The 16,471-nt window shown below is 43.2% G+C and overlaps 1 protein-coding gene across 1 annotated transcript; it reads left to right on the forward strand.

The window, feature by feature from the left end:
- The first annotated feature begins 2,692 nt into the window (after nucleotides 1-2,692).
- LOC125495532 (uncharacterized) lies at nucleotides 2,693-3,544 on the forward strand. The gene has a single exon (XM_048640282.1). It carries the CDS (start codon nucleotides 2,693-2,695, stop codon nucleotides 3,542-3,544), a length of 852 nt encoding a protein of 283 aa, XP_048496239.1.
- The last annotated feature ends 12,927 nt before the right edge of the window (nucleotides 3,545-16,471 follow it).

Raw genomic sequence — 16,471 nt, forward strand, 5'->3', positions numbered from 1 at the left:
ATTGCTAGACCTTGTCAAATAGTGAGGGGTGGTAAACTCAAGGCCATTCCTATTTCTACAGTGACTTTGTTAGTTATCATCATCTTCAAAATTTACATCTTGAAGGAGGTTTCCTAACTGCAGAGTTACAGAAAAAAAATTCCTCCATGAAATATCAACATCCCACAATGGATGATTTGTCTGATATTCATTGTATGGAGTTACATGAAGACATGACTGTCATCAAACCTTAGAGGATCCTAGGAGGTTTTCATCCATCTAAAACTTTGAGATTCCTCAGATGGCGAACTATCAAATTTGCAGGTATCATGTTAACAATCCAGACATGAATATTGTTCTAGATCACAACAATCAAAGCTCCGGTATATTCTTGCTAAAAAGAATGGTTCATTATGTAAATGGGTAGAATATCCTAATAGCTGTGTTACCAACTATCTTACTGATGCTCGTGTCACCAAGCATCGTCCAAAATTTTTTTTCTCCAAATTTTCGTTTGTTGTTGGTGCTCATGTCACCAACCCATCACTGCTAATGCTCATGTCATTAGCAAATTCCAAAATTCTCTTTCAGATTTTTTTTTTTAGCTTCACCTTTAACTTAAATTCTTCCAAATATTTTAAACTTCTCACTTACCTCAGCTTTTTTTATTTATTTATCTTGCTTCAACCTTCAACTTCGTAATTTGCATCTTTTATCTTCTTCTTTCTACTCCAACATTGGTGTTATCACATTCCGGCTCTGATTTTAGAGTCAAGCAAGTGAGCTCCACACAAGATATTTGGAAAGGTAGAAACAAAAGGTTTTACCAAGGTGAATGAGAGACATGAGCTCTCACAAATACACTTGTACTATTAATTATCAATGAAAATGCAATTTTATGATACTATTTTGGTCCATCAAAACTTTTGTGTGCGCCACAAATTCTATCATGGTATCAGAGCCAGAACGTGATAACGCCAATGTCGGAGTAGCAAGAAGAAGATAGAAGATGCAAATTATGAAGTTGAAGGTTGAAGCAAGATAAAAAAAAGTTTAGGTAAGTGAGAAGTTTAAGATATTTGGAAGAATTTAAGTTAAAGGTAAAGCTTAAAAAAAAATATCTCAAAGAGAATTTTAGAATTTTCTAATGACATGAGCATTAGCGGTGATAGGTTGGTGACATGAGCACCAACAACAAAAGAAAATTTGGAGAAAAAAATATTTTGGGAGATGCTTGGTGACACGAGCATCAGTAAGATAATTGGTAACATGAGTACCAACCGAAAGATCAAAAAAAAATTGGGGAGTCATAAATATTTACAAGATGGAAGTTGGTAACACGAGTACCAACATGAAAACTCAAAAGAACATATCCTTTGGTAGTTGGTGATAAGTGCATCAACAAGATTTTTCCTTTGAAGAAATTTGGAGTACAAGATTTTTCAAATTAAGAGGGAGTGTTGAAAATGATAATCTGAAAAATCTAGAAACATCGTAATCTTGAAAAATATTGATAAATATACATGTGGAAGGAGGTAGAAGACACTAGAATTATGAGATTAAAGTAATCTACCAACCTATGCAATAGCAAAAAGAGATCTCTAGAATTTAGTAGAGAATTATAAGAAAAGTCGGTTGACTAGATGTTGTATGGGGGCTGACTAACTTCCATACCGGTTTACGTGATATCGGTTTAATAGCTTTTGGGCTTATAATCCTGGGCTTGAGCCTAGTCCATATCTCCAACGCCTACAGGCCTAAAAGATATACTTTCAATAAAAGATAAGAATACATCCTAAGGGAATATTCTTGGGGATATTTCGCGCAAATACCGGGCCCAACCCAGATATGGGCTTATTCGGGTCCCTATAAATACTTTGTTGATCTGAGTCATAAGGTACGTTCACGAATCCCAATACATTGTACTTGAGAGCTACCGGCTTTAACCAAATACTGACTTAGGCATCGGAGGGGCGCTCCTCGGATCAACCCCCGAGGCTAGTTTACTTACTCTCTTTTGCAGGGATCCAAACCGGCTTTAATACAAGGACTTAACGGTGCAAGACCCTGTAATTTGTCCCATACCGGAACAATTGGCGCTAGAAGGAGGGCGAACAATACCTTGTAGTCTAAGCCATCTCTTGCAAACAAAAACCCTCATGGATCCTAAGCAGCAATTTGGGATGCCGGAAACTGATGAAAACAATGTTCCCGTTGAGAAAGCACCCCCGGGGTTCTCTACTCCATTGCCGGTTGCTAAGCGAAGTCGGCCACCCACTGACACAGCTAGAAAAACTCTTGAGACTCCCCAGGAAGACATCTTCCATACCCTGCAGAACATATTCACCCCAGAACAACTTAGAAGTGCAGCAGAGGTATTCCAGGCAATGGCTAGCGGTACCCCACCGAGCGGTCCCCGGGCTAAGCGACCTCTAAGCAGAGCCCACAGCCCAGTGAGAAAGCTCCGCTCACTGTGGACGGGCCGCCAGGGAGAGCGAGACCGGCATGATCAGGATCAGGTGGCAAACTCAAAAACCCCAACGGAACAGGTGGGGGTGAAGAGGAAGAGGAGGAGGAGGCGTAGGACACGGAAGTCCAGCAGCATTCCTCCCAGCCAAGGAAGGGAAGTGAATATCGGCGCAGAGCGCCGGTATCATTGCGGAATTCGCCGTTTTCCACTGCGATTTTGCAAGAGCCCATGGAGAAGCTGAAAATGCCGACATACAAGTATGACGGCAAGTCTGATCCAGAGGATCACATATTGGCTTATGAAGGTCATATGCTGCTATACACCGATACCGACTCGGTATGGTGTAAGGTGTTACCATCTACCTTGATTGGACTAGGGCAAACATGGTTTAAGAGCATTTCGCAGGCAACCGTCTTCGATTTCCGCCAACTCACGTCCATGTTCGTAACGCACTTTGTAAGTAACAAGCGACGTGAGAAAACAACCGGCGAGTTAATGTCCATCAAGCAAGGTGAGACAGAAAGCTTGAGGGACTATGTCGGGTGTTTCAACGTTGAAGCCGTCACCATCCCTACACTGCAGCAAGAAGTAGCAGTTCTAGCCCTTATGACGGGACTGCTGAGAGAAGGGACCCCATTTCGCAATTATCTCGGCAGAAAGAAGATGACATGCCTAACAGAGGTCTTGGGAAAGGCGAATGACTTTATAAGAGGAGAAGAGTTTGACAAAGCAGCTAATGCTAAAAGACCGGCAGCCATAGAGAAAGACAAGGAGAAAGATAAGGATAAAGATTGCCGGGACGATAAGTACCGGAAGGATAAAAAGTTCGATACCGCTGGCAGGAGAGAGGAGAACAACTCGGTGAAAAAAAGATTTGAAGGAAGACCGGACAAATATCATAATTATACACCATTGACGATATCCCGGGCCCGAATTTTCGAACTGCACAGTAAAGACGAGAAATGGCAAAGGCCAAGAAAGATGTACTACAAGGGCAGAGATAAGTCCAAGTGGTGTGAATTTCACGATGATTACGGCCACAAGACAGACGACTACAAAGACCTTAAGGACGGGATCGAAGACCTCATCAGGTGAGGTTATTTCACCCAGTACCAAGCAAGGACTGATCGTAAAACTCCTCCTAAGGAGGATGAAAATAGTAGCAGAAGGCCGGTAAAGGAGAGGATCACTGAGATCCATATCATAAGCGGAGGACCGACAAGAGGCGGCAGCATTCACGGGGCGAAGGCTAGTCTAAAAGAAGTTCGCCACCAAGTGAACTACAACAATGCCAAGAAATGACCGGCACCTCCATCAATGCCGTCCGTAGCTTTCACTTCAGGGGACGCTAAAGGGATCGTTTACCCCCATGATGACTCTTTGGTAGTATCTCTGCAAATATCCAATGGAATGGTCCATCGCGTCCTGGTCGACGGAGGAAGCTCCGCTAACATCACTAGTAGAAAAAGGACGATTTGCGTCCCTTCATTTGCGTCGCACAGAAACGGAAACGACGCACAGTTAGGATTTGTGTCGCATGTGGGAAGATGTGCGACGCAAATCATAAAAATATGCGTCGCACCTGAGGAGGATGGGACGCACATTTCTAATGTGCGTCGCACCTGTAGAGCATGCGACGCACATTGGTCTCAACTCTCAAATAATTAACGTCCTTTTGTCTCAAACAGCAGGAGCGCTCTTTATCTTCAGCAAACCCTAAATTTCTCTCTCACCCTCTCTCGCACCTTCTCTCTCTTCAGCGCCTCTTTGTCTCCCTCAAACCCTAAATTTCTCTCAGTTTTCACCTTCAATTCTCTCAAATCCGTTCGCCTTCAATTCTCTCTCAACTCTCTGAACTCTCTCTCAACTCTGTGAACTCTCTCTCAACTCTCATATCAACCGAAGTAGCAGTAGCCTTCAAATCCGTTCGCCTTCGATTTGAATCTTCGTAGTAGCAGTAGCCTCACACCGCCGCTTCAAACACCAACGAAATCAGTTTTTTTTTTAACTCCGCCGCTTCAAACACCAACAACGAAGAACGAGCACCGATTAAAATTGAAAAAACACCTTTCGTTCGTTCGAAGAGCAGCGAATTTCTCAGGTATTTTTTAGTTCAAATTTATTCTGAATTTCTTTGTTTTGTCATATTTATGTTTATTTTTTATTTTAGATCTGGTTTTTGGCGATTTGAAGAAAGAGATTGAAGAACGAGATTGAAGAAGGAGATCTGGTTCTTGGCGAATTGCGTTCGTTCCATTCGTGTTTTTTTTTTTAGATCTGTCTGTTAGATTGGTTTTTGGCGAATTTAGATCTGTTTTTTTTAGGTTTAGTTTTTTAATTTCGTTTTTTTGTTGTATGTTAGATCTGGATTTTTTATTTTTGATATTTGTTATATTTTTTTCGTTTCTTAATCGATGCAAGACAATTTATATGCTATATCGTTTAATTTCGTTTCCGTTATCTCGTTTAATCGATGCATTCATGCGTTTTTTGTTAACGTAAATTATGCGAATGGATGCATATATTTGTTAGATCTGGACATGGATGCGTTTTTTGTTGTATGTCTCGTTTTTTGTCCTCAAATGCAGTACTAAAGCATTCATGCTTTGGTACTGCATTTTTTTTTATTTTTTACATGGGGTCATTTGCGTCGCACCGTGTATACGGTGCGACGCAAATTGCTAATATATCTGCGTCGTACCGTATACGACGCAGATCATGTCTGGGCTATTTGCGTCGAGGCCTTTGGCGTCGCACCCATGTCCGACGCAAATGGGCGCCTCAGATCCGACGCAAATCGCCATTTCTGTACTAGTGCATCCTGTACAAAGAAACATTTGAAAAAATGGGTTTTGACGAAGCATGTTTGAAACAGGTCTCTTACCCGGTTATCGGTTTCACGGGGGCATCTGTCATCCCAGAAGGGACGGTAAAGCTGGCTGTAAAATTAGGAGAGGGGTCCCGTTCCAAGGACCGCATGGTGGAATTTCTGGTTGTTGACGTCCCAGCGGCGTATAATGCCATTATTGGGAGGCCGCTAATTCACGACGCTCAGGTCGTCGTCTCAACATATCACCGTACTATGATCTACACTTCCAATGACGGCAACCGCGAAAAAATCAGGGGAAACCAAGAGTCGGCAAGGGTTGTTACCTCACCGCGCTGAAACACTCTGACCACAAACGACCAACCGATACACCGCCGTCGGAAAGAAAAAGGAGAAGGATGGAAAACAAAGCCAAGAAGGATTTATCTGTGGAGAACTTCGAGGCGAGGCCGGCAGATCAGCCAAGACCCAGCCCAGAGAGGGAGACTGAAGAAATAAGCTTGGAAGAAGAAAGGGCAGACGAAACGGTAAAAATTGGGGCCGATTTAGGAGAAGAAGTTAAGGTTAACCTGATCTCTCTGCTAAGAGGTCATGCCGACATATTCGCTTTCTCAGCAGATGAAATTCCCGATATTGACCCAGAGTTCATGGTGCACCGTCTAAATGTGAATGAGGATGTCAGGCCGGTAAAGCAGAAGAAGCGCAACTTCTCTGCCGAAAAGAACGCAGCCATAAAGGAGGAAGTGGATAAGTTGCTGGCAGCAGACTTCATCGAACCTTACGACTACCCGGAATGGTTGGCGAATGTGGTGATGGTGAAGAAGTCCAACGGGTCATGGCGTATGTGTGTAGATTTCACCGACCTTAACAAGGCTTGCCCAAAAGACTGCTATCCCTTACCAAGAATTGATCAGCTGGTAGACTCAACTAGCGGGCACACACTATTAAGCTTCATGGATACTTTTTCAGGATATCACCAGATAAGTTTGCTGAAATCCAACAGGAATAAGGCAGCTTTCATTACAGATGCAGGAGTTTATGCCTACAAGGCCATGCCGTTTGGGCTCAAGAATGCCGGCGCCACTTACCAAGAACTAGTGGACAAAATGTTTGAGCGACAAAAAGGTCGAAACGTAGAGGTGTATGTGGATGACAGTATAGTCAAGAGCTTAACAGAAGAAGAGCATATAGTAGACCTCGAGGAAACTTTCGAAACACTCCGGCAGCATCAAATGAAGCTAAATCCGAAAAAATGTGTGTTTGGGGTAAGATCCGGCAAGTTCCTGGGTTTCATGGTGAGTGAAAGGGGGATCGATGCCAACCCCGACAAGATCAAAGCTATTAGTGATCTCCCGGAGCCAAATAGCATCCGGGACATTCAAAAGCTGACTGGAAGGATGGCGGCTCTTACTAGATTCGTTTCCAAGTCGGCAGAAAAAGCCTTGCCATTCTTTAAGATACTTAGAGGAAATAAGAAGTTTGAGTGGGGAGAGGAGCAGAAGCAAGCCTTCGAAGGAGTAAAAAAGCACTTCCTAAAACTGCCAACCATAACCCGGCCAGAGTTGGGGGAGAAGCTGCAGATGTACGTATCAGTGACCGAGAAGACGGTCGCGGCAGTATTGTTGGTAAACCGGCAGGGGCAGCAAAGCCCCATCTACTTTGTCAGTCACGTGCTAGCAGGCGCTGAGCAAAGGTATGAGCTATTAGAGAAGATGGCCTATGCCGTCTTAATTGCAGCAAGAAAGCTGAGACCATACTTCGACTCTCACACTGTTCAAGTCCTTACCAATCAGCCCCTGGAAAAGGCTCTCCACAAGCTGGACACCACAGGCAGACTGTTGAAATGGGCAGTAGAGCTCTCGGAGTTTGACATAGAATACCGGCCGCGCACCGCAATCAAAGCCCAAGCGCTAGCTGACTTTATCGTGGAGACAACCTATACTGAGGCAGCGGAATCCACCGGCAGGTGGAAAATTGAGGTGGATGGATCAGCGGCCCAGAGTGGAGCGGGGGCCGGTGTTGTCATGACGTCCCCAGAAGGGGAAATCTTCGAACATGCCATCCGTTTCGGGTTTAAAGCCTCCAACAATGAAGCCGAGTACGAAGCAGCCCTGGCCGGACTGAGTCTGAGCATTGCGGCTGGAGCCAAAAACATAACCATGATAATGGACTCACAGTTGATTTCGAGCCAAATAAACGGAATGTATGAAGCTAGGGAACCGGTAATGCAGAAGTACCTCAACCTAGTTAAGAGCATGACAAAGGGGTTGCAGAGCTTTGAAGTACAATTGGTTCCGAGAGCAGAAAACATGGCGGCAGATACCCTGTCAAAGCTGGCAAGCTCCAGTGTCAGCAATAAGAAGAGGAACGTCATGGTAGAGACGTTAAAAGAACGAAGCATAGAGGTTACCGCAGCGGCAGTCAATACAATCACCTCTGAGCCGGAATGGTACGACAGTATACTAGCGTATAAACTCACGGGCGAGCTGCCAGAAGATAAGATGGCGGCGAAGAAATTGAAAAGATATTCAGCTTAGTACTGCGTCTTTCAAGGACAGCTGTACAAGAAAGGATTCTCGTTGCCTCTGCTAAGGTGCGTAACGGCCGACGAGGCAACGAAAGTAATTGAGGAGATTCATGAAGGGGTCTGTGGGAACCATATCGGAGAAAAGGCGTTGGCACTCAAGGCGCTGAGAGCAGGTTTCTACTGGCCCACCATGCTGACGGATGCCCAAGCTTACGTGAAAAAATGTGATAAATGTCAAAGGTTTGCGCCGGTATAAACCAACCGGCTAACGACCTACAGCCAATCCTGAACCCAATCCCTTTCGCACAGTGGGGGATGGATATAATAGGACCCTTCACACCGGCCTATGGGGGAAGGAAGTTCCTAATAGTGGGCATTGATTACTTCACGAAATGGATTGAGGCAGAACCAACGACGAAGATAACGGCCAATCAGGTAAGGAAGTTTATCTGGCAGAATATCATCACTAGATTTGGCATTCCAATGGGAAGAGTGATGGACCACGGCGTCCAGTTTGATTGCGGCCCAATCCGTGACTGTTTGCGTCCATACAGCATTAAGTTTGCTTACTCGTCAGTTTGCCACCCTCAAAGTAATGGCCAGCCCGAAGCTGCTAACAAACAGATCCTCAACGCCCTAAAAAAGAGGTTAGATGAATTGAAGGAAGCCTGGGCCGACATGGTACCAGCAGTGTTATGGTCCAATAGGACTACCGAAAAGGAGGCCACCGGAGAAACGCCGTTCAGGTTAGCTTTCGGAGCGGAAGTAGTACTACCGGTTGAAGTGGGGCTACCCAACTGGCGAATCCTGAACTACGAGCCAGGCTTAAATGAACAGATACACAAAGAGGACCTGGATCTTTTACCGGAGGTCAGATTGGCGGCAGAGCTGAGGTCGGCAACATATAAAGACCGAATAAGCAAGGCTTACAATAAAAGTGTACGAAGCCGCCCTATCTCCAAGGGAGACCTCGTCCTCAGGCGAACGGCCGCAACTGGAAAAGCCCATGTAGATGGAGAGCTTACGGCTAATTGGGAAGGGCCTTACTTGGTCAAAGAAGAGATAGTACCAGGGTCCTATCGGCTTGAAGACATGGCAGGCAAGCTGCTGAAGAACAGTTGGAACACCAGTTTCCTTAAAAGATACTACGTATAGTTAGCAGAAAGGCAGTGTTGCCAGTAGGAGTTAATAATCAAGCGCTTATGCCGAAAAGATTTACCAATTTTATTATAGGCAATAATTTCGGCATAGTCGAGAAGAGCCGTTTTATTTTAATAAAATGAGCATCTTCCACACACAACGTCTCAATACCACCTGAACAATTAAACATTATTGATTCTTCAGTCAATGACCTTAGTGGATCTGCTGAATTAATCAATGGTGTCAAACCGGTCAATGACCTTCGTGGATCTGCCGGGATGAACAATTAAATATTATTGATTAGTCAGTCAATGACCTTAGTGGATCTGCTGAACTAATCAATAGTGTTAAACCGGTCAATGACCTTCGTGGATCTGTCGGGATGAACAATTAAATATTATTGATTAGTCAGTCAATGACCTTAGTGGATCTGCTGAATTAATCAATGGTATCAAACCAGTCAATGACCTTCGTGAATCTGCCGGGATGAACAATTAAATATTATTGATTAGTCAGTCAATGACCTTAGTGGATCTGCTGAACTAATCAATAGTGTTAAACCGGTCAATGACCTTCGTGGATCTGCCGGGATGAACAATTAAATATTAGTGATTAGTCAGTCAATGACCTTAGTGAATCTGCTGAACTAATTAATAAAGTTAAACCGGTCAATGACATTCGCGGATCTGCCGGAATATACAAGTTAACGGTAATGATTGATCAAAATGTACAGTAAACCGCTAACACTGAGTTGGAGGCATAATTGATTAAACAGATAACTAACATAAAAACATAATAAGAATGGCATCGCACTTGGAAAAATATATTTTTCATTAATAAAGAAAAGCGTTACAGCCCTAAAACTAGGCAGTCAACCACAGACGGCATGACCGCAAAAACAAAAGCAAGTTACCAATTACAGGAGTGACAAATTTACAGAACGATAAAGATAGTTTGGCTGCGCAAGGAAAAAGACGTTATGATCGCAAAAAGCACACAACCCACAAGGTGGCCCAATACAAGAAGGGTAAGGAAGGAAACACAAGTCTATTGGGCATGCTCCTCTTCCTCAGAGCCGTCAACGATTACCACTTGCTCTTCCGGTTTGTCACCACCGGTAGCAGTGTTGGCAACCTCAGCAGCATCGTTGACGGCCTCCTCGTCCTCTTCGAACTCGGCCCGGGGATCTGCATTGGCGCTGTCGGCCTCGGTGACACCAGGGTCCAAGACTTTGCCCTCAACCGGTAGACCATGAACTTGCTGTCCATGGGCGTCCTCAATCTTGGACTAGTCAAGGTCCGGAAAGGTATGCCTGACGCACCTCAAGGCAGCTGACCATCTGCCATTGTACCGGTTTAGTAGGCGAGAGACGAAGTCCATCCCCTTCTGAAACTCCTTCACGGCCTCACGCTCGTTCTCCTTGGCCTCGGAGGTCTGCTCACGGAGAAGCCGGATCTCTTCGTCTTTGTTGAACAGGACCAAGGAGTGATCCTCCACCACCTTGGTAAGGGTGGCATCTGCCTTGCTCTTAGCGGCGAGCGCGTCATTCTTCTCGGTGTTAGCAAGAAGAAGCTCTTGCTCCTTGGCGGCCATCTTGACCTTTAGGTCTTTGTGATCTTTCACCTCATTGAAATATGAAGTTTGAAAGTACCGATAAAAGTCACAAAGCTCTTTACCGGACTGAGCAGAATGCACAAAGTAAATCAACAAGAAGTCAGTACAAAGAATTGCCGACAGCATACTTATATAAAAGAAAAGAAGGGAAGCAATGCAAGACTTACCAGAGCCAAGTTGTGCGCATGCGTTGCAGCAAGCGTATACACCTCGTCCACCGGGATATCGTACTTGAGCTGCATAGCCTTCAAGATACGGTATCCCAGATTCCCGCCCTCTAGAGGGCGGTCCAGAAGCAGCGACTCGTCGTCCAAAACATTAAGCTTTGGATCGAACTTCTCACCATTCTTCACTGGTGAGCGAGTCCAACGCTTTCTCAGGATTTCCGGCATCTCAAGCCGGGTCCGCTCCAAGAAGCCCACCTTCCTGGGCTTAGCAAAGGACTCTAAACCGGGCAGCATTTCCGACAGAGCCAGCTGTTTATAAATCTTGGGCCGCATCGAAGAATCGCCGACTTCAGCAACTCGGTCGGTAAGAAGGGGGGGAGCTATGGAAACAGGAATTTCCTTATCTTTGCCATCCTCAGAAGCCGCCCTCTTTGCCGTCGGTCCTTCTTGTTCTGCTCATATTTCCTCTTCTGAGCAACGACCTCAACCTGGCGACCCAACAGGGGCATCGAATCCCTGACATCCTCCTCAGGGCTGGATTTTCGACCGGCTTCGCGGCCCCCTCGGCCACCGCCAGCTGGCAGTTGGATGGGGACAAACTTACGAGGAGGTTTAGGAGGCATATTGCTGAGAGGCTGGTAAGATCGGTCGACGTGAAGAGCTTCACGAATCAGAAAATCCCTGCCTGAAAACAGGAAGAAAAGGAAAAGGCATCATAGTTAGCATGTTTTGATAAAAAAGGACAACAAATATAACTGCTCAAAGAAGTGGCAAATACACACCATAAGGGTCAGACTGGCAGAAGCCTAAGGCCGACAATGCCGGATTAGTAAAGACATAGTTGGTGTGAGGAAGCCAGTGTTTGGGAACCGGTATCTTCTTCTTGCCTCTTAAGGCCGGGATGGAGTCCGACGCAAAATAATCGAATGCCGCTCTTTCCCGGCGAGTTAAACCCCTATCCCTAATATGCTCCATTGGCGCCTCAAGGGGAAGTCGTCAGGGACACGCACCCAGAAGAACCGGCCTCTCCAAAGCTTGAGGGAGCTTGGTTTGGGGTATACCGTCAATTACCGGCCTTGGTATACATTGACATCCATCCACCCCGGCCCTCAAGCTCATTATCCCGGGATTTCCTCTTCTTCCCAGCCCCTTTTCCCTTGGCAGAACCATCTTCCTTAATCCAGTGAAGCTTGCGGAAGAGGTTCAATGTCGTCGGAAAGCCCTTATAACGGACCACCCAAGCATAGGCCATCAAATTCCGCCATCCTAGGGGGGTCAGTTGGGCCAAGCATATATTTCAGGCTTTGAAGACCTTGACAAAAACGGGGTCCAAGGGGAATCGCATCCCGAAATCGAGCATGTGGGCATAAATAGCCACATGACCGAAAGGACAACCCGTCACGCGGCTTCCTTCCGCCGGGAGTACTAGTCGGTATCTCTCCAGAAAAGCAAAATATTTTGGACCCTTAATGAGAAATTTACTCTGCCGGCAAGTATTGGCCCAGCCGCTGTCCAATTGAACACTGCCGGCACAGCCTGCATCACTGGGCGGCATAAATAATTCAGCTATGGTCTCCTCATCGGACTCCTCCGGAATTAGCTCGGGAGGGTCCTCTTGGTCAGAATCCGACCCAGCCTCTAAGGTAGTGGACTCCTCATCCGACTCTGCTACATACCTTTCTATACTCTCCACAGCATCCGAATGAACAGGAGAAACCGGAACCTCTCTAGGTACCGGTCTGCGGGAAGTCTCACCAACCTCAAAAGTAGAACGGTGGACAGGGGGCTTTCCGGAAGGAAATAACTCTGGGGAATGTTCCGCTAATCCTACCATGGTCCCATATTGTCCATAAGCATTCACCCCTAAAGCATCGGCTTGTCCTACTACTATCCCCAAGGGCGAGGCGCGAATGGCTGGCTCGGTATCGTGCCTGCCGGTGGTACTACAGTCCTCTGGGTTAAGGATCCTAAGTTCAGCGCCGGCATCTACCACAGGTGATTCATTAACCTCCACGGACCTAAGGGAGGTATTGTTGGAATCTACGTCACTTTCCGTCATAAAGGAGGGAGACTTAGATATGTCTTGAGAGTCAGAATTTTCGGAATTGGAAGACATTTTAAATAAAACGGAATGAAAGAGGTCGAAAGATTTAGTGGAAATACCTGGAAGTAGGGATGTGCAGAACAGATGCACCGAAATCAGCAAATAACGTGACGCCGGAATGAGAGATCAATCAAATACCGCCAGGAACATAGAAAGGGATTTTGGAGAGAGAAAGTCTGATATGAGCACAAACGCAAGAGAGAGAATGTGAGAAATGAGAAGCGGAGGTCGCACAAAGGGTATTTATAGAAGAACTCGCGGTCGAGATTAAGTGACTCTTCGCCTTCCCGTCCCGATCATGCCACGTGTAATTCAGTAGTACCCAGCTGTGAAGGAGTTACTCCTGGAGAGCTCTTAATGCAGGTGCGTAGCTCGAGGCGACGATTGGAATTCTCTGGTCAACGTTTCGCATTCTCCCGCCAAAAGTAAGTCGGCATCTCCCATGACGGTTTAAAACCTACAAAGCAGGATATGTCTATGCTAGTCGTACCGGCTTGGGGGCTAGTTGTATGGGGGCTGACTAAGTTCCATACCAGTTTACGTGATACCTGTTTAATAGCTTTTGGGCTTATAATCCTTGGCTTGAGCCCAGTCCATATCTCCAACGCCTATGGGCCTAAAAGATATACTTTCAATAAAAGATAAGAATAATCCTAAGGGAATATTCTTGGGATATTTCCCGCAAATACCGGGCCAACCAGATATGGGCTTATTCGGGTCCCTATAAATACTTCGTTGATCTGAGTCATAAGGTACGTTCACGAATCCCAATACATTGTACTTGAGAGCTACCGGCTTTAACCAAATACTGACTTAGGCATCGGAGGGGCGCTGCTCGGATCAACCCCCGAGACTAGTTTACTTACTCTCTTTTGCAGGGATCCAAACCGGCTTCAATACAAGGACTTAACAGTGCAAGACCCTGTAATTTGTCCCATACCGGAACAGATGTGCCGTCATATCATTAACTATATATATACCATGTAATATAGTTTTGAGAGTAAGGTGAAGAAGAAGAAAAAATAGAGAAGTCAAAGGTGAGACATGAGCTCACCAAACATAAATGAGTGAGAGAGATATGTGAGACATGAGCTCACACACAAAAAAAAAATTGAGAGTTATGTTTGTAAGGTGTGGAACAAGTGTCCCATCTATTATTGTACAATTTTTTTGATGTAATTAATACTTTGCAATAAATCAAAATTGCAAAATTATGTTTCTGAATCCAGTGCAACTTTCGTGTGCTCCCCTAAAATTCTATCAAAATCATACTTTTCAGTCTTATGTTGTTATAATGCTAGTAAAAATTGTGTTTGTAACACGACTAACACTCATGATCTAAAGGTTGCAGTAAGATTAAGTGGGTGTGTCATCTTAGCTTGGATTATACTTTCAATTTAATAATATTGTTTGAGCCATGGTAAACCAAAAAAAAGCATGTATGTTAAATTTTATAAACTACAATAGGTGACACCGTATCAGATATATACATTTTCTATTTACGAATATGACGATGAGAAAGGAAGTATTTGCATCCATTTTGTCCGACTACAATCCCTACTTTGATTTTGGTTGTTGTTCTGATGAAAAGGTGTGGATTATGTTGGTGAGGTTGATACTTTGTGCTTTGGCGAAAGTCGAAAGATAAGGTTGATACTTAGACAATAAAATGTATAGTCGTTGTTTTGGCAAGAGGCAAAATATCATCCACTGATGTCCTTTGCATTTTTTTTAATAGTCCTCATTCATTTTTAGACATGTGTCTTTCATTGTTGGACACTGAGTAGTGTGTCTGTGTGGCTGTATGACACCATGGAGTGTGGACTGAAATAACTAAGCATTTAATCTTGTGAAACCAAAACCATCGATATTTTTTTGGGTACAGTCATCTCTTACAATCTAATGTTAAATTAATCTACCATTTTCTAATATAGTGATATATTTTTTTTTAATGCAATCACTTTCTTTATATTAGTTGATTATATGAAAGTCACGCTATATAATATAGTAACTAGTTATTAGGCCTTGGGCTATGCTCCGAGTAACAAAAAAATTTCATTTATTAATATAATACTTTATGATAATAATACTAAATACAACTTAGTCTAGTGCTTAAGACTTTAATTAGTATATGTACTTGAGGTATTGGGATCAAATCTTATACTACGTAATCTCTAAATTTTTTAATCGACATGGATTACATGAACTAAAACTCTTTAGGAAGAGCGCCACGTGGCACTGTTTCTTGTTTATGCACGTCTTTTAATATATTTGTATAGATTTTCTTTTCTCACATTGCCGCTCTTTACAATATATAGCTACTGCTTTCTTATATCTATTATTTTTGACATAGTGATCTCTTTTTTCATATATCACATGTATGAGCATTAGAAACATACTAAATTTAGTGTGAACCAGGTTCATATAAGTTTTTTGCTATTATATGTTAGCAAATATTTCATCCGTAATAAAATAGATGTTATGTACACTTTGAAAATTGCACTATTCACTTACTATATTTGACCATGCATTTTTAAATAATTTTTATTAATACACAATAATTAAAGTTATTAATGGTCAAAGTAATACATCGACAAACATGAAAGTCAAAGTCTGACATCTATCTTGTTATAAAGGAAGTATAATTTATTAAAATATAAGTTCTCCCTTTCTTTTTTTTTTCTTCTTATTAGAATCTTGAAACTATTTATAATTAGAGAGGATCTTCAAATTTTCTCTCAGTATATAAGGAAAAGTATATGGAGATTTGTTTGATTTCTCTCAACGAGTACTTTATTAATATTCAATATAACTTTTATTAATATGCAAATAACGATATTTAATAAGGTCAAAGAAATACATTATAAAATGCGCACAATCAAAACACGAAGAAGAAAAAGAACGGAGGGAGTATTTAGTATATTTGAAAAGTATATTAGGACTTATTTCCATTGATTTTTTTGAAAGTAAGTATAGTTAGGTAATAGTTTATAAACCCAGACAGTGAGTTTAATTTTCTTACTCTCCGACAAAGGAATTTTTTTTAGTCGATTCCAAGATCTGAGTCGTTCTCTACACCATGATAAGATAGTTTGTGCTTGTTATTTATTGGGAAATGGGAGTCCAATACCGAGTCATACTAGGTGTAGATTGCGTAATGTAAAGGAATACTTGCTCTTTTCTATATTAATTATAACATTTTCATATGAGAATTGTTAAACATCGCCCCTAAAATAATTAAAATCGCCCAAACTCTCACATGAATATACCATAATACCCTTTACTTATATTTTCTGATTTTTTACCCTCTTCTCTTTCACCTCCTCTCTCACTCACCCCACCCAAAAAATTGGGACTCGTCGGAAACTCCACCGACGAAACAACACTAACACTTATAATAGATCAAATTGCAAACCAGAAACATCTAGTGATCGAAAATCGAAATGCACACAATTAGATGATATAACTTAACTCCGCGGACAAATATATAAGCCAATCAAACATATATTTGCTGAACAAATCAAATCTTCATGCTCTAGATACACAATTCCCCACCACAAGCACATAACAGCAAAAGCTTCTATCGCTCGTTTCGAGTTCAGTTCTGCATTGTTTTACAGAAAATATAAATGCTTCGATACTA

This window comes from Beta vulgaris, chromosome 3 (assembly GCF_026745355.1).
Source record: "Beta vulgaris subsp. vulgaris cultivar EL10 chromosome 3, EL10.2, whole genome shotgun sequence".
NCBI lineage: Eukaryota > Viridiplantae > Streptophyta > Magnoliopsida > Caryophyllales > Amaranthaceae > Beta > Beta vulgaris.